Here is a 19815-nt window from a genome sequence, read left to right as displayed (position 1 = left end):
GCTTTTTTTCCTATTGTTTGTCAGATGTCCTGGTTTCCTATTTATTTTGGTGGGGAGTATCTATGGGTTAGATTGTCACTTCACAATCTGTCTGCTGGGAGTCACAGAAGATCTCTGACCTACCTCATATTAGTATCCTAATTAGCTTTAGGTCCTCTACTGCTTCTGAAAGGATGATGAGCACTAGCCAAGGATAGGGAGAAGACTCACTCAAGCACATAGAATGCAGTCAAAAGCAGACATACTTTCACAGGAAAAAGTAATCTACTCTTTTCAGGTCTAATTTTAGGAATTGCCTTTAAGTAGTACAGGTATAACATTTTTGGTCAGAAAAATTATTTTCTGAAGGGCATGTTTCAAAATATGATGGTTGTATTTTGTACAGCAGCAATCATCACAAAATGCTATTCTCCACAGCATCAGTGTACACAGGAACCACAAAGGAATAAGAGAAGTCTAGCTGACAAAACACTGTCTGTAAAAAAGCAAAAATGTTTCTCCTCGAGCAAGATTCATATACTAATCCTATCAATACCTGTCTGTGTACTTAACTTCATGCACAGAGTCAATGCATATTAAAGTTTAGTATGTGAACAGAGTTGGAAGGAGCAGAAGTAAAATATGTACGCAAATATCATTTTGGTTTGCATTGTACTGTTACTTGAACCTACCTTTTCCTTGATATTTACAGGAGAATTGATTTCTGCCATCTCTCTTCAGGTGAGAATACTGTCTGTGAAATGAGAGAAAAACACAGAGATTCATTTGGAGGTTTCAGTCACAACCTGTCAAAGCTACACCTATAAAGTCTAATTGCACATGCTTACCTATAAGCACTAGAGAAACATGAGAACACTTAATGTCCTGCACAGTAGTGCTCAATCTTGCCAAAAAGCAAAGCTAGTCCAGATTTCATACTTTCCCAAGTTAGTTTTGCAAACGCATTTTAAAAATGCCTCACAGTTCTGAATCTGGATAGAAGGCGTATCGTGCTTCTCCCAGCCATGTCTCTTGGACCTGATTCATTATTACTTGATAACTCTGAGGCTTTAAAGAGGAGGAATACCCTAGATGAACTCAACAGCTCCTGTTTTCCCATTCACCAGCATCGCCGATTTTTGCCAGAAAATTTGTCAATCAATCCAGTCTTAAAAAGCAGCTAAATGTGCCAGGAGGTTGGGCTGACAAGTGCTGCATGGCTGTTCGTTGGCTGGAGTTTTTTTCCAAAACTAATTCAGAGGATTTAGTCACACAGCTTCCGCTGAAACTAACAGGGTCTGTAGAGTTAAATCTCGTAAGTCTGCTCTGAAAACTTGGGCACATGAATGGAATTTGCATGTGATTAAGAAACGCTGCAATATACTTTCTATTTCCAGTTATGTGGTTGAGTAAGTCAGAGACGCTCTTCCACATGGTGAAAAGATAACACAGGGAAAGGAGTCCAGTTGTCTAATCCCACTTTCATCAAAACCAAGTGCCTTAAAATTCTGTAAGGAACAGGCTTCAATCTTCACATTTTAAAAATAAGTCACACAAAGAATTACAGCAAAGACTAAGTCAAATGGAATATAAGCTTGGTTTGGTCACCACTTTTACAGTACACTGATAAAAAGGTACAGATGTACGTACATGTGAATGAACTCTTAGTCCATTCCAAGCTGAAATGCCTCCTTCTTTTCCCCATTTGAGCATTTGCTATGTGGACTGATACATGTGTTCCAAAAATTTTTCTAAATCTCTTTTAATGCACTTAAACAATCCTCCCTTAATTCCTTCTTTGAAACACAAAACTTTAGTGGAGTTCAAACTCCAGAAATTAAGCACTTCTCTTACAGTATCCATTGACAGCATTTAAATCTTGTAATTTATTTCTGTATGCATCCGTTTTCTAACCGTACAGATGAGATTCAAGGAAGCATATTTTCAAAAACTTTCAAAAACAGGCTGTTCCTGTGATAAATGGGGAAGAGATAATAGGAAGAAGAAAAAGAAATTGATTTGAGTCTGATGAACAGCAGACACTAAACTACAGAATCCCTCAAAAAATAAGGTGCCAAAAGAAAACAGTAACTATTTCCATTGCCAGCTACTAAAAAAACATACTTGAAATGAGTAAGGTCACTCCTGCCATCTCCATTTTACTATATCATGAACAGATACTGTATTAGAACTCAAATAACTTTTACCTGTCTTTAGTCAGAGGCCCAAACACTTTGCCAAGACACTGAGCTGGAGTCTCACTATGTTTGATACGACTTCTTCCTGGCACCTGAGCCACTGTGCCACTCTGAATGCCTTCCAGTCTGCTGGTACCTCAGACCAGGAGGTTCCCCTCCCTGCCCCTCTTTACATCAAGAATGAAACAGCTCAAATTAGCTTCTTTGTCAAACCCACCCAGAGGCTAAAAGCAGAGTTAAAAATGTCTGGACAGAGCAGGGAGGAAGATCACAGGAATATAAGACTGGGACAATTCCATTTCCAATATTTAGTGAGTTCCAACACTAAAGGAAGGTGTTAAGAAATGACTGTAGCCTGTAGCCCCTATATAACATTTTTTTAATGTACTTCTTGTCTTTTGCTGTCAGCTATTCCTCATGCCAAATGGGCAAAGAACATGAGATATAGCTAATCAAATTTCCCATCCAGACTGGAAAGGTCGGCTCTAAAATTACTCTGTAAATCTTCATCTCCCTTACTGCTGTTCATAAAACCATGCCTTCTACCTAGGGACATCAAACCCATGCTGGACTGGTCCTATTCTCTGCTTAACAGATAATAGTATGTTAAGGAATAGTTAAGAAATTCAATTAGTTTGCCCTTGTATCTAGTATTGAGCAGATTTTGTAATGTTAGAGATGGAAGCCTACCCTCTCCCATACCAATTCAAATACACTTATCTGATCCAGCACCTTATAACAACATTAAAAGAAGACCAGTAAAAACTGTTCTTGAAGAACCAACACACAACACAGAAACAAACTCAATAAGAGTTATGGTTAACAAAAAACCTCTGGCCTTAGAAGTCTATTATTCTATAAAAAACAATAAATAATGGGAAAAGATCTTGGTCCCTTTAAATCCTCAGATGCTACTTTTTCAGCATACATTCTACCAATTTTGTTCCAAAACCGTATATTTTAAAACTGCATCTTGTACAAAGCAAATTAATCAAAATAATGATATTTTGTGAAAGTCCCACACCTCTTAATTTATGTTTCTTCAGAGATACTAGCTAAATAATTCTTCAAATGTAAACTGATTTCGCTGATTAAACCCTAATACCGCATTTAGCCCATTTTACTCTTTGTAGCAATGCTCTGACTCAGTTTAAAACCAGACATAAAAACTTCATTCAACACCTTGCCAGATTTGACTTGCCATTTCTTTACTGTACACTGCAGGTGTTACTGTGATTATAGCCTTCCACCAATAAATGTGGTGCTGATTCAGCTAGCTTGCAACTTCAAGCTGTTTCAAGAAGACCTGGCATGCCACACATAACATGCCCTCAGTTTCTTTCTTTCTTTCTCTCTTTTTTCTTTTCCTCTTAAGATGAAGAACAAAAAGACTTTTTCCTCTACACTTCACACTCTTCATTAATATGCATATTACAGCTGTCAAAATGAAGATGCTAAAACTGAGTTGGAGCTATTTTTCATTCACCTTCTCCAAGGACAGATAATTGAAATAACATGCATAAAACACTTGCTCGTTTATATAACTCAGTCCAGCACTGCTTGTTACATAAAATACAGATGATATATTAAAAGGAAAATGTCAATGCAGCACTAATTTTTAAAAACATCCTTTATGGCTATACTTAATAGCCAATAAACTTAATTTTCTCATTGTAGCATAAACTGATTTATTGACTTAACTAGTACTTTTCCTTTGATGGTATTTTAATCTCTGTATTGAACAATTACTTCATTTCTAATCCTGTGACAAAAGACTGTAGCATAGCACATCAATAATTTCACAAACAAAATAGTCCCACTGAAGTTTACAAGCTTTATCTCCAGGCTAGGATCTAAATTTGAGTTGCTACATTCTCATCCTGAACTCGTCAGAGAAGCTTCTTTCTGTCTGAATTGTGGAACATCAAAATGCAGCCCTCAACTGAGCCGTAAAGGCAGGGGACAACGGTACTTTGCATGTCACCAACAGCATGCACACAAAGGAATGTTTGGAAAAAGATCTTTGACACAATATTTTCTGCAGTGGCCAAGATTAAGCTAACACCAGCACTAAATTTAAATGCACAAAACATACTGTATAAACGAGAGGTTCTCAGCTCGAATGTCAGCTTTCTTGCTTGCATTTGTGCTCCTGAAATGTCACTGCATATCACGCCAATAGGACTTCCAAGAAAAAGGAATGAAGAAAAAAACAAACAAAACCAAAACCCCAACCAAACTACAAAAGCCCTTATATAAATGGATCATTAATTTCTGATACAAATTTCCAAATGCATTACCTGGAACAGGAGATTACTCTCACGTTTCTTGTTACATCCTGACCTCACAGACTGACAAAAGGGTGTTTTTTCTATATCTAATACACACATCCAAATGAGACATTTTACTTGCCTTGTAAAATGAAGCATTTCAGTAGCATTCAGAGAAATACTGCAGAGAAGACTGGATTAGTTTTGGCAGTGTTTTACTTCTCCCCCCTACCAAATGAAGCAATTCATATTACTCCACGTAGGTTTAAGCTAACACAAACCTGAACCAGGGCATCCAAGGTGCTGGCACATGCTCTATCCTGCTGACCTTAACTGCAAGCAGCAACATCCAGCAGGGAAGATAGACAGAAACAGCCTTTAACCACTGCAGAAAAATATGCCAGAGCTCACCTGCCACAGCCTTCAGTATATGGCTGCTTGCCCAGCCTTTACAGAAGTTTCCTTTCTGTCTCCAAGCAGCTCTAAAATCCCACTGCTTCTGCACTCAACTTCCAGAGAATGTCTGCCACCTTCCTAGCAGTACCACCTTTGGAGGTGCTTGGCCCACAGACACCTTCCAGCGAGACAGGCCTTCAGGTAAAGTTGACAAACACTCCATTTTATACAGTGTTTTGCATGGCTGGGATTGCCTGCATCTAAAGAAGCAAAGAATCACAAGAACAGCTCCGAGTCCTACCCCTACTGCAAAACCAGGCACATTTAAATTTCAGACTTCAAAACTGTATCAGAGAAAGAAGAAACATGCTCCCCTTCTAACAAACAAACTAACAAATCTCCTTGCAAATACACAAAGGGGGAAAGGAGTTTATGAAAGCATAAAGATTGCCAGAAAGATATGATTAGTGAAAATAGCCTGTCAGTAAGCTCTATCAGAGCGGAGACTGTGTGTGACACCTGTTCCACCATTTCTGACATCTGGAGATGCAACTTTGGCAACGGGGAACAGAAAATTCCCCACGAAACAGCACACAATAGTCTGGTGTTGGAAAGATTTCCTAGCTGTGGGTTTATGGATTAATAGTTTCCTACACCCCAAAAAATGACATAGTTCCTCATCTGCCCACTTCAACTGTTTCCTTTTATAAGGTAATCCCAACCCAGCACAGTAAGAATCCCATGTCTAACTGACAGCAACCTTGCCAATGCTTCTCTAACCCCAGCCACCGAATAAGCTTTCTCTGTTAACAGAGCAACTATAGTTAACAACTTTGCCACTCAAATTTGTTCATGAAGCAGAAGTGTTAGAATGTGGATTTGAATAAATTATCTTTAATTAAAAATGAAATAAAAAAATTAATTTCCAAATAGTTCAGTCAAAATCCTCCAGCTCCAAGAAGCTAGCATGCAAGGTATGAGAGGAACAAAGCAACCACAATTTTAGAGCCACCTTCAAAAAATAGGATGGAAACGCTAAGTATCTGTGCTAGTTTTGGCTGGGATTAAGTTAATTGTCTTCACAATAGCCAGCATGAGGCTGTCTTTTGGATTTGTGTTGAAAACAGCGCTAATAACACAGGGATGTTTAGTTACTGCTGAGCAGGGCTTACACAGAGTCAAGGCCTTTTCTGCCTTTCACCCCACCCCACCAGCGAGGAGGCTGAGGGGGACAAGAAACTGGGAGGGGACACAGCCAGGACAGCTGACCAAAGGGATATTCCATACTATATGATGTCATGCTCAGCATACAAAGCTCTCCCCCATTCCACCAGGGAGTGAATGAGCAGCTGTGGGGTGCTTAGTTGCTGGCTGGGATTAAACCATGACAGTATCTAATGAGATTGTAGCAGCCTGCGCTATGCTTTCATCTTCTCCGCTTCTACTTTCTCTACAGAATTACATCTCATTTTGAAATGGGATTCCTATCTATCCATATATATTAGATTACACTGTCTTGCCTGCAGACCTCCCTGTGCTCCAGGTAAAGGCAAAACCAGCAGAATCAGAGACACATGGCCTCCATTTCACTTTGACTTTCATTATAAAGAGATGCTACTAGAGAACTGCAGATGAAGGCTGGGATGCAATTTTAAGCTAATATTGTTGTATCAGAAAGACTGACAAAACTGCAAGATTCAAAAATTCAAGTATTTCAGAAAGGAATTATTTTTGTTTTCACACTGATTTTATTTAAATAGTAGAAGAAAAATTTACATTAAGTCAAAGGCCAAAAGGGCAAACATTAGCATGCATATGATTATGAGTTACAATAATTAATGTCCTTACTTGTGCACAAAACCCTGCCACCGGTTGCAAAACTACAGAAATAGCACGATTTAGACACTTGTCTTCACTATCTTGAGATTAGCAATGGGTATAATCCCCTATTTGCTGTAGTCTAGTGTCTAGGGATAAATATAATAATTAAAAAATAAATGCATAAACATAACCAGAGTCAGGAGCATCTAGGCTATAATAACAAGTGTCCTCCCAGCTGTCCTTTTAGCCTTCTGTGTCATTAGATATGAACACATTTAGTAAAAACAACATAAAGGGTAACTGGTATTTTCCCAGTATTGTTTTCTGCCTTTCTAAAGATTGTATGGAGAAATTTTGTATCCACACCATCATTTTCTATTTCCTGCTTTTCAAAAGTTCAAGTATTAGCCCCTTCAGGCTAGTTAAGTGCCCAAGTGTAAGTTTCATGGTATCTGAGGCCTTTAGAATCCTTTTCTTCAAATGCCTGCATAAACATATGTACGTGAGTGCACACACATTCCAGAATATTCCCCCTTTGCAGGGCCCAGTCCAACTACCGCCCCTGGTCACGCTTGTCTCAACCACAGAATGCAGCTGTTGTCTCTGCATTCTCCCTTCTGCTCACCTAATGCAGCCAGACTCCCTAATGGTCACCACGCTCTGCCTGAAACCTACGGGCTGCAGAGCCAGAAACATGATGCAGGAAATAAAACGTCTCACTGATTGCACATGTAGGTCTGGATTCCTACAGAAAAGAGGCATATGGTCCCCCATTGTTTATCACCTCCTCCTTGAGGATTTCTGAAATGACAGACATTACAATCTGAGAAAAAAGTGAGTTCTCACAGAATCACAGAATATGCTGAGTTGGAAGGGACCCACAAGGATAATTGAATCCAACTCTTAGCTCTGCACAGGACCATCCCCAACAATCCCACTACGGGCCTGAGAGTATCATCCAAACACTTCTCAAATGCTGTCAGGCTTGGTGCTTTGACCACTGCCCTGGGGAGCCTCTTCCAGTGCCCAACCACACTCTGGGTGAAAAATCTTTTTCTAATATCCAACCTAAATCTCCCCTGACACAACTTCAGACCATTCCCTGGGGTCCTGTCACTGGTCACCACAGAGAAGCGATCAATGTCTGCCCCTCCTCTTCCCCTCATGAGGAAGTTGTAACTGCAGTGAGGTCTCACCTCAGTCTCCTCAGGGCTGAACAGACCAAATGCCCTCAGCCTCTCCTCATACGGCTTCCCCTCAAGGCCCTTCACCATCTTCCTTGCCCTCCTTTGGAAGTTCTCCAACAGCTTAATATCTTTCTTATATCATGGTGCCCAAAACTGCCACAATATTCAAGGTGAGGTCGTTCCAGTGCAGAGCAGAGAAGAACAATCCCCTCCCTCGACTGACTGGTGATGTTGTTCCTGATGCCCCCCAGGACACAGTTGTCCCTCCTGCCTGCCAGGGCACTGCTCATTCATGTTCAGCTTGTCATCGATGAGGACCCCCAGGTCCCTTTCCACTGCACTGCTTTCCAGCATCTCATTCCCCAGTCTGCACACATATCCAGGGTTGCCCCATCCCAGGTGCTGAATCCAGCACTTCCCCTTGTTGAACTTCCTATGGTTGGTGATTGCCCAGTCCTCTAATTTGTCAAGGTCTCCCCGCAGGGCCTCCCTGCCTTCAAGGGAATCAACAGCTCCTCTGAGTTTTGTGTCATCTGCCAACTTGCTTAATATTTCTTCCAGTCCTGCATCCAAGTCATTTATAGAGATGTTGAAGAGCACAGGGCCCAATGGAGCCCTGTGGAACCCCACTAGTGACAGGTCCCCAGTCTGATGTCACCCCATTCACTATCACCCTCTGTGCTCGACCTGTGAGCCAACTGCGCACCCACCATGTGATGTGTTTATCCAGTTGTGTGCTGGATGTTTTGTCCAGAAGGATCCTGGGAGAGATCGTATTGAAAGCTTTACTGAAATTCAAAGATATTAATTACATCAACTGGTTTCCCTTGATCAACTAGGTGGGTTACCTTGTCATAAAAGGAAATCAGGTTGGATAAGCAGGACTTTCCTCCCAGAAAGTTGTGCTGGCTGTGACCAATGACAGCACTGTCTTTCAGGTGTTTTTCAATACTTCCCAGAATAATCTTCTCATAACTTTACCAGGCACTGAAGTGAGACTGACAGGTCTGTACTTTCCAGGGTCCTGCTTCTTGCCCTTCTTGAAAACTGGGACAATGTTTGCCAGCTTCCAGTCAGCTGGGACCTTTCTGGACTACCAAGACCACTCGAATAAAAAAAAAAAACCAAAACCAACCAACCAACCAACCAAACACATCAAGAGAGGTTTTGTGATGACATCAGCAGCTCTTTGAGATTCTGGGAGCCTAGTAGACTCCTTGCTTAAAAATGGGAAGTAAGGTATAAAGTTTTGAAAAATATGTAATGGCACATCAGGAATTCAGTAATGTTATTTAACACTATAAAATCTGTATCTGAGAGACCATGGACTATCTGCTATAAAGAGAAAAGGGAGAGAGGTGAGAGTGGGATATGAAAGGAAGGACAGTCCTTAGCACCTGGGTCACTATTCTTCTGTCTCCTGTCCTCCTCAGATTTCTGCCAAGGGCAGGAAAAGCTCTAAACAGGTATCACAGAAACACTGTCATGTCCAATCAGTGTCACAGCAAAATGGTTAGGCATCAGTAAGTCCTGTACCTCATTCCGATAAAACCTATTGCTCTTTGACCTTGCTGTGCTCTCCTCTTCCTAAGCAGAGATGATGCCATTAATGTAACCCAGGGAAGAGCATGTGCCTTCTGCTCTCCTGTCAGCTGGTTCACTTCCCTCTCCAGTCTCAGTGCCTGAGAAGCCAGACCACTACGTATGTGGGCTCCACAGGCACCTTTTCACACAGATGTGGTGTGTGATGCATCCTCAGGTCCTCCACGCACTTGGTGTTGCAGCCTCCACTGTAAGAGAGTCCTGCAGAGGAATGTCCTAGCCTTCATCAAGATCAGGCTGAGAGAAGGTCAGAAGAAAGATACTCAGACTGGCATCTTCCTCAAACTCCATTAATATTTAATCCAAACAGTTTACAAGTATTCAGTAATAAAACTATCTTTTGACAGACATCAGACAAGATTCTGGCTGTATTTCCCGTAACTGGTCCACAGACAACAACGCACCCTTTTTACAAAAGCAAGGCTGCTTGCATATCCTCTTGCTGTACAGTCTTTGAATGCTGGACCTGTCCTAAGCTAAGCTCTACTTTAACACAAGTTTCAGTGTGGCTTCCCCAAACAATGGTGTCACTGCCCTAGCTGATGTTCATTCACGGCAAGTGACTGACACCCTGTAACAGTTACCACCAGAGTTACCATCCCAGAGACCTCTGAGTATAACACCCTGGTAACTTTGTAGAATATACCTTGGGCTGAGAAGGATCCAAAAGGGTAGTTTATATTTAGGTCATTAACTTCATCCTGCATCTGAGCAAAGGAGGTCAATTTTAAAAACCCATACAAATGTATAAAGAAAGGCCAGCTCTGCATTATTTACAGCAAATAAATGGAATGAAGAATCAGGCTACAGAAGGGGACGTGGGAGTCCTGTGTAGAGCAACGTATCTATGTTGCACAGACAGGTACCAGTACAAAGTAGACGTTCTGTAAGTGTTCATATATAGAGATATGTATATAGGCACATATACATACCAAGAAATGCTATTTCCACTAAGTTTTTTTTGTTTAGTTAACTTGGAGTGTTCCAAGAATAGTTCTAGTCCAGGAGCAGTGGGTGGAAACAATGAATATAATAAAATGCTTTATGAAATAATCATATTTTAAGTAAAATAAATACAAAAATAAAATAGGTACCATTATTTTTAAAACCACACAGCATTCTAAACACTGAAAAACATCCCCAAACCACACATAACTACATCTCTTAAACAAAACCTAGGAATTCAGATTCAAAAAATGTCAAATTTCTGGAAGGGAGTCTTGTTGCAAAGTAGCAGGTTTTTCCATGAAAGGGTATTTACAGGATAGAAAAGCTATTTCCTGGTGAACATTCAAGTGACTTAAGCACAACCTCTGAAAATTCCTCCCATCCTCTTTATCATACTGATTAGTAGCCAAACATTTATTTTCAAGCCAGAGCTTTTCTGAAGTTGCACAACTTGCCATGTGAAGCAGAGTGTCAGTAATCTGAAGTCAACAGTTTCCCACCTAAATGGTTGTACATACTACCATGTGTTTGAACTCCCTATCCATTGGGTTTGTCACCTGAACAACTATTAGATATATTGCTGAAAGGATCTGAGTGGTCAAATGCACAATTAGTTCTAAACTGAGGTGACAGCACTTCCCAGTGCTCTTCTTTTTGACCTGTACAGTTTATCCCACCCTTTTATCTATGAAGGGAACACTCAATGGCACTGACTCCACACCACATTAAGAAGTTATATTAAACTACAAAAATACTAAAAAGCTGAAATAGGATAAGGCACAAAGTCTCCCAACTATTTCTAATTTCAGAGTAAGAAATTATCAATTCATTTAAATCAGAACTTCTGAAAGAATGAAGAGTCCTGTCCTATAAATGCTTCTTTAAAAAAAATGAAACAGCTCAAATGGCAGAGACCAAAAATATTATCCCAGCAGCCTAGTGACAAGGAAATGCCCCCAGCCTACAGATACTGAAGGTCTAGTGCCTGTTCCAAATCTGTCTTCTGCTACATTAGAAGTGTACTTTAACCCTGGACCATTCTTGTGTTCATCTCCTAGAACAAGTTAAGATCCAGCAAAGGCATTTCCTTGCTCTAGAGGTCCAAAGGCAAGAAACCCAGCATCATTCCATCACTACTACAACTGCCAGTGGCTGCTCAGGATAAAGCAGCCACTTGCTTGGCTCCCGATATTCTCCACTTTGGGAACTGCACCCAGGGCTCTATACCCTCCCCACTCTGCAAGGGAATCTCTGCTGAGAGACTAGAGCCTATGTTCTGCTGGCTGGCATCCTAGAGGAGCATCTGCAGAGCATCACTGTGATTCAGCATAAACTGAATTCCCAGTTTTACTACATATATTACACTGGTAGAGCAGAGCCCAATTCACAATAGGTGGATTCAGCTACATGGTCAGTAAAATGATCCTCTCTGATAGGCAGGAAGGAGGGATGGGGGATCTGGAAAAAAAAAATTCAGACTGAGTAAACTCACTTTCCATAGTAAGGATTTGCCAAAATAAAAATTGGTGTCTTGCTCTTCCTGAAGTGCCTGAAGGAATCTTGCCAAGCATACTGATAAAGAGCAGGGAAATAGTAAAAAAAAAAAAATCTACTCAAATTCTATATTTGCATGACCCTCCTGCAACAAAAAAAAGGTTAACTTTCGGTTTTTACAAATGAGGTATTATCTTCCAAGTCCTTCTTGCCAGGGACTTGAGCTATTAAGTCATTTACACTGGCTCCTATTTCAGCTCAGAATGGCATGCCAGGAGACAGCGCTGGTTCATTTGCTTCTGCGGTTGCCCAAATGTGGACTGCTGGAAGAGTATGGCATGGGAATGCTAACAGTGAAGTATGTAAAGTGGTAGCACACCTCACCTCAATCACAGGGGTTTCTCTAAACAGTAAGAACAGAAGGACCAAAGTGAATGTCAGGAAGTGCTCAAATTCACTCTTGTTTCCGATGTTAAGAAATAAAATTATCACAAGGAATAAAACTTCTACCAGCAGGTTGGTGCAGACAGAAAAGGATCAGTCATCAGAGCTGCCTGGCCAAGCACCCAGGGAAGCACAGCACTCACGAGTTGGCAAGTTTATGGTGAGTTTGAGAAAAGGAAGAACTTTAACAGAGCTCTAAAAGAACTCCCCGAAGTAAAGGGCTTCTGATGAGAGCTGATAAAGCCAAGTACTCAACTGGAGGCAAGACAGACCTGAAGAAGCCTTAATGCAGCGAGGCCTCAGGTGAGTAATGTATATTCAAAGCAGACTTTATGAGTCAGTGAGGCTGTGCATATGCTTGAAAGTAAATATCTGACTTAAATGTGCCACAGCAGTCTGAACCTTCCAAAGCCAAACACCAAAACTAAATGCAGCCTTTCATTTTCTAAAACCGAGTCATCCATATAGGTCCTTTGAAGAAGATGTTAATTTTTCCTTGAACAGTACTTTAAATTATTACATTTATATATATGTACATACATATACACACAAAATGTATGTACATAAAAACTCTAAAAATGTTTACAAGTTCCTTTAGTAAAATGGCCTGATCTATACCCACAATGAACACACAGGCCCAGCAGTATTCCCATGTTAACAGCATCTGTAGAGTCAGGCACTACATTAGAAGCACTACCAATGACATTTTAGTATTCCCAGATTTACAACAAATGCTAGTCTTCCTCTCCTCCCCCACCTTCGTACTGCCAAAGAAAACATCCATTTTCTATGTTATCAAAAGGTATTCCTGGAAACAACAACAAAAGTACATAAATAAGTTAAACTATAATTACTTATTGTTCATACAGTCCTTCAACCTAATTACTATTACACATTAAATATGTGGCTATTATACCATTTACTGGACTTTGAACTGTACTTTTTAGAGAAAAAAAACATGAAAGAAACAAATTATTCTTTTCAGCTGAAACCCACACTACCCCATGTAATCAAAATTGTAAAAGCACAGTCAATCAATGCAGACTGTGTACTGCCAAAATATGCAAAGGCACTTTAACCAGTCTTCCCTCTCATATCCACCCCAATACTCAGGAGACAATGCCAGAGAACTTTTCTGCTTCTGAAGGGCAGTAGCATATGAAGTGCTGCCTGACATGCATGAACCAAGGTTCCTGTTTAGCCAGGTGTATAACGTTTTTTTTACAAAAAAAATTACAGATTTCTTAACTTGGCAAAAGCAATCCTGATAAAGCTGTTTGACTAGCTAGGACATGCGGACCAGCAAATGGAGTAATTTCATCCAGAGAATAAAAAGAAGGTATTTTGTTTATTTGTTGAGGAACATTTAAAAAAAAATAAAAGTATGTGTTATTTTGAATGTACTTTTCTCAAAGACAGCTAAACTCAGTCACACTGTACAGCATAGATACGTACCCTAGAGCATTTTTCAGCTCATCTGTTTGTGCCCACTCCCTGGAAGTGATCTTTGGCATGCCAGAGTCCATGAAGTGATAAAATCTGTAGCATGTTAGACAGACTATTACTTTGCATCCGTGCAGAATTTCTGCAGACGAATATTTAACACAGTTTTGGAGGATAATGTAAATATACTATTTGCTCCACAAAATCTAGTGTTCAAAAGCATCGAATTAAGCTCTCATTTGCAGTTACCACAAGGCCCTACCAGCTGAAACTCTCACTGTGCTAAAGGATGCCAAGTCCATTTATCTTGGGCAAACATGGATACCAGCACATTTTAGATGCTGTACAGGGTTTGTGTGGCAATGTTTTGGTAGTGGAGGGGTGGCCACTGGCGTGGCTGCTGAGAGAAGCTGCCAGAAGCTTCCCTCATGTCTGGTAGAGTCAATGCCAATTGGCTTCAAGATGGACCCACCTCTGGCCAAGGCTGATCCCGTCAGCAACCATGGTAGTGCCTCTGGGATAACATAGTTAAGAAGGGGGCAAAAAAAGAGCTGTGCAGGAGCAATTGCAGCCAGAGAGAGAAGTGAGAATATGTGAGACAGACAACTCTGCAGACATCAAGGTCAGTGGAAAAGGAGGGGGAGGAGGTGTTCTAGGCACCGGAGCAGACATCCCCCTGCAGCCTGTGGTGAATACCACGGTGAAGCAGCTGCGCCCCTGCAGCCTATGGATGTCCACAGGGGAGTAGAGATCTACCTGCAGCCTGTGGTGGACCCCACATAGGAGCAGGTGGGTCCCAAAGAAAGCTGTGTCCCTGTGGGAAGCCCATGCTGGAACAAGCTCCTGGCAGGGACCTGCTGACCCTCGGAGAGAAGAGCCCACGCTGGAGCAGTTCCTGAAAGGACTTGTGACACTGTGGGGGAACCACGCTGGAGCAGCCTGTTCCTGAAGGACTGCACCCTCTGTAAAGGGACCCATGCAGCCCATGGGACGACCCCATGTTGGAAAATTTCACAGAGGGCCGTGTCCCATGGCAGAGACCACACACTCTTCCCCTGCTCCAGTGTGGGGAGTCCTTCCCCTGAGGAGGAAGGAACGGCAGAGACAACATGTGATGGACTGACCATGACCCTTGTTCCCCATCCACCAGCACCGCTCTGGGGAGGAGTTAGAGAACTTGGGAGTAAAGTTAAGCCTGGGAAGAAGGGAGGGCTGGTGGTAAGGCTTTTAAAATTTAGGTTTTATTTCTCAGTATCTTACTCTTATTGACTGGTAATAAATTAAGCTAATTTCTCCAGGTCTAGTCTGTTTTGCCTGTGATGGTAATGGCAGAGTGATCTGTCCCTGAGCCTTTTGTTATGTCTTCTCCCCCCTATCAGAGACGGGAGGGATAGAGCAGCTTAGGTGGGCACTAGGCACCCAGCCAGGGTCAATAGACCATAAGCACACAGAAAAGTACATTTTGTATGTCAACTTCCAAAGTGCCCCTTCAAAACTGCTAAATCTTTCTTCTCATTGCTGTTAATGAGGAACACTACAATAGCACTTGGAAGCTCTCATATATTGCACATAGGCACTATCAAAGAAACATGCTGGTTAACAGTTACCACACTGAGCAAGTCACACTCTCAGTACCTTAACTTGCTCTAACCATTCTGTAAGCAGCAAGAACTGGCAGACAATAAGCTGAGCTGGCTAGGAGTTTTCCAGTCAAACAGGAGGTTTGTTGGGGTGGGTGACACCACCTCAGAATAACTGAAACATTTCTCAAACATCTGCTGAACAAGACTTCCCCAAAAAGCTAATTGAATTCCCTATTAGCTAGTTATCTCTTCCCAGAGAGCCCAAACCACAGCAAAACTTGGGATAAGCGAAGTTCAGCTTAACAAAGCAGGAAGTTACTGTGGCTTGTGCAAACACAGAAGCGCTGACCTCAGCGTTTATCCAGTAAAGCCCTGTATCAGTCATGTCTTTCCTTCACTCTTCTAGAGCCTTCCCAAGCAAAGGCAAGGGTGACTCCTTTTTTCCCAAGTGTCTGACTGCATTTTCATGACGTCATGCATGAAGTTATCATCTTCATTCATAACGAGCAGTTCTGGCAGTCACTCGTACAGATTTCTTACCCTAGACAAAAGCACAGTCAGAGCTGCCACGAATTCATATCTCCAATTTAGCCATACACCAAAACAAGCAGGGCTGGCTCTGCAGGCAGCAGATGTGAGCTGTGACTGGATTTTGTGGCTAACAGAGCTCTATCACTGGCACCCAGAGAACCAAAGATTTTGGCTGAAGAGCCTTGTAGTTGCTCAGTATTTGGACTCTCCAACAATGAAAAAAGAAAAAAAAAAAAAAGAGACCTATTTATGAGATTCAGGTCCACTGGTTGCCTTCCTTAAATATGCAGAGTTCCCAATAATATTGACACAGGTAGAGTTGTTCCAAGACCTGAATTTTATCCCTCACTACTTTTCCAGGGGTTCTGCTCATTAGCTGCAATCAGATAGTCTAGTCACCTTGCTCACAATCAGAGCACAGCAAACAGGGAAATGCTTTAGCTGTTTTTAAACTGCCTGAACTGTGCACTTGGAGGAAAAATACAAGAACTCTTTCACCACTTTCTCCCCACATACGCCCTGCTTTTAGACAGGGCACAAATTACTGCCTTGATCCTCCATTCTAGCAGAATACACACTCCATCCTACTGCCCTCAGAGAAGGCATTTGTTCCTTTGCTGCTGAGGACAAAGATATCCACAATTCTTCCAAACTACTCTGAGTGCATGCTCCATAAAGAGAATAAAAAAAATGGAAGTTATCACTGGCAAGGAAAAACTACTAATCATGAACCTTTACAGCATGAACGATTTCAGAACATACTGGAAGGGAGCAATTTTGTTCTGCCTTCACCGGTTGCCTGCCTTTTCATGAATATGTTCAGTCTTCCCCATCATTAAAGAAAAGTTGCATTCAAATCAGTGCTTCAGTGTTAAAAAGTCATGAGAAATTGCATAACACCTTATATGAAGGCGCTGAAGTCTCAGTTTCGCTGTGCTTACTGTGTGACCAACCAAATCCCATGATGTCATCTCTCTCCTGGAATGACAGCATCAACTGACGAACCCAGTAAGAGATCTGAAGGTGGCCACCTTGAACATTCACCAAAGGCTTTGTGATGCTTTTCACCACCATGAACAAATGCTTATCTGTCTTAACAAGTGCAATAAAGAAGGGTCAGAAATAACAGAGCAGACCAAATATCCTAAAAGTAAAGAATCAATTCAAGAACTCAAGTCTCCTTTAATCTCAATTATTCCCTCCAAAAAATATGTGAAAGCTCAACGTGCTTTCACTTTCAAACTTTAATACTGATCAAAGTAATCAGTGAACTCGAATTTGAATTATCTTTGCTCTTTGCATCACACAGCTGCCATTTTTTTTCATTGACAGCAGCATACATGACCAAAAATGAGGTGTTGCAGGGAAGAACAGGGACACTGACAGTAATGTCCCTGATTTTTTTTTTAAGAAGTGAACTAAGATTTCATTCGTATTTCAGATTTTTTTTTTTTTTAGTTTTTCCATTTCCTAGGATAATCACATAATTTTCATTCTTTATGTTTCCATTTTGAAAGCATTTTATCTGTCCAGTCTTATGATAAATATGACTTGTAGAGTTGATTGTTTAAGGCATAAAAATTACATATTTATACAGACAGTAATAAAATGCATCTATAGGCAATTAACAAACTACCCATTTTGGAGATAATTTGCCCAGTGTGAACATCAGACCTTTCTCCTGAATTCCTCCTGCAGGACAGAGTCAGCTTGAATATGCAGGCCCTATTCAGACAAGCACTTAAGTGCTATTGAATTCCATGAAACAAATTTTTTGAGACATTTTTCAGATAAAAACAAACTTCAGCACATTCTTAGGAGTATTTTTGAACTCTTTCAGAAGTGTGCATGATTCTAACAAAAATGTCACATCTGCACATACAAGAAAACGTTTTTAATCAAGAATACTCTGTTCTTAATATTTTACAACAGGGTTTTGTTCTTCTGATAATTCTTTTTTTAGTATTACATTAGTAAGTAAAAAAAAAAAACCACTGATTTGGGGTTGTGCTGGATCTGACTGGGATGGAGCTGACTTTCTTCATAGCAGCTCATATGATGCTCTGCTTTGGATCTGTGGCTACAACAGTGATGACAACACACCAGTGTTTTGACTACTGCTGAGCTGTGCTTGCACAGCGTCAAGGCCACCTCTGTTCTCCCCCTCCACAGCCAGGCTGGGGGTGGGCAGGAGGCTGGGAGGGGACACAGCTGCAACAGCTGACCCAGAGTGACCAAAGGGATATTTCATACAATGTATCTTTAAGTTCAGGAACAAAAACTGGGATAGAGGAAGAAAAATATGGTTCTTTTCGTTTTAAAGTTGGCTGTTGTTTGGAGACCAGTTGGGCATTGGTCTGCCATCACCTGATGTGCCATCTCCTTTGCTCTGCTTGTTTTTTACCTCCTGAACAAGTTTTTTTTCTTCACCTACTAACCCTAAACTGTTTTCATCTCTAGAGTTGTCTGGATTTTGTTCTTCCTGTTTTCTCCCCCATCCCACTGCGAAAAGCTGCTGTGGGGAGTGAGTGAGGAGCTGTGTGAGTGCTTGGTTGCTGGCCAGGGTAAACCCACCACAGCAAGCCAAACAGAAAACCCATTCCAGATTGGTGTACTATTCTCTTCTCAAATTCTGATCTAGAACTTGCCCTAGTACTCAGTGTCTACAAAATTTCATTATTTCTCTAGATGTTTTAGGACACTTTATATCCAAATATCTGAGCTGAGTATAATCCTCAGCCCAACTACAGTCTCAAGAAGATTATCATTCTACCAAGGGGTAAAGAAGTGGAGAGAGAGTACAGAAAAAGATTTTCTGACTTGATTAAAAACTTTGGCCTCATGTCCAGAGGGAACATTTACACACACCAGCCATCTTTTATTAGCAACCTGAAGGCTTCTCAGAGTTGAAAAACTAGCCCCTCTGCAAGTCTGAGGATTTTACCTATCTCCCTACTACTGCCCCTCCAAATATAGGATCTGATTCACAAATATGGACCTTCACTAACAAGACAGCAAGTTTCCTTACTCTCAGAGCCACAAGACGTTTTTCTGATGTGGAAGATAAGTGCAGCTGAAAAACTATCATATTTTCACTGAAATCACAGCACTGCTTCTGAGAAATCCTTGTGCTGTATAACATTGCTGACAAGGGTGGAGATGCTTCCAAGGTATCTCGCTCTCTAGGCAGGCCATCTGTTTCTGACAGCTCGAGTTCTGGTCATCAACTGACCCCATGACTCACTTCAGTTGTGCTACATAAAGCTCATAGCCAGACAAGTAATATTTCATCATGTACTCAGCCACACTTGCAATCAGCAGATGTGCAAGAACCACTTTGGTCACGTATATTTTTAATTCTTTCCGTTGAGGAAATCACACAACTCACCACTACTGAGTTTAGCATGCTGAATTATTAACTACCAGATTGATTCTATTCAGCCACTCCCTGTGAGCTTTCCACCACTAAAAGCTTTGAAAGTTTGCCATGTAGCAATTCTGTGTAAAAGAAGTTTGAAGCAAAAAGGAAACAGCATAACTGCCCTCCACCAAAGAAAGAGGGTGCATGCAGTAACACGTGCAAATGAGAAGAGTTCTCCTTCAGCCTATTTATTATAATGACTAAGCACTTCATAAACCTCAATACATAATCTATTCAGCATCCTGACACCCACGTTTAACTGCGGGAGTATTGTTATCTCATTTTACAGATTTAAAATTGAGGCATAAAGTGATTCATTGAAGATTTCTCAGGAAGCTATTCATAGGAACCACAGTCCAGATGTCCTAAGCTGCAAGTAAACTGGAGAACCTTAAAAGACATTTGAAAAAAACGGTCCATTAGAACTTCACAGAATGATGAGGTCATTAGCCCACTTGTTAGATTCAGGCTTGGAACAGACTGAACTTAGGCTTTTGT

At 41.1% G+C, this 19815-nt stretch overlaps 1 protein-coding gene across 4 annotated transcripts in view; it reads right to left on the bottom strand.

Moving 5' to 3' along the window:
• Positions 1-19815, bottom strand: part of SPATS2L (spermatogenesis associated serine rich 2 like) — an 84518-nt gene that overhangs the window by 44628 nt on the left and 20075 nt on the right. For 3 of the 4 annotated variants that reach the window (XM_032692738.1, XM_032692739.1, XM_032692735.1), the window contains exon 2: positions 672-733. In XM_032692738.1, coding sequence (XP_032548629.1) covers positions 672-710 — 39 coding nt within the window. In that variant the 5' untranslated portion in view covers positions 711-733. Of the gene's footprint in view, positions 1-671; positions 734-5886; positions 6008-19815 lie in introns of those variants that run through there. The other variant, XM_032692736.1, reaches the window with a different exon arrangement.

This window comes from Chiroxiphia lanceolata, chromosome 7 (assembly GCF_009829145.1).
Source record: "Chiroxiphia lanceolata isolate bChiLan1 chromosome 7, bChiLan1.pri, whole genome shotgun sequence".
Lineage (NCBI taxonomy): Eukaryota > Metazoa > Chordata > Aves > Passeriformes > Pipridae > Chiroxiphia > Chiroxiphia lanceolata.
Note: the sequence above shows the minus strand (reverse complement) of the source record. Positions and strands in the feature narration are given on the sequence as shown.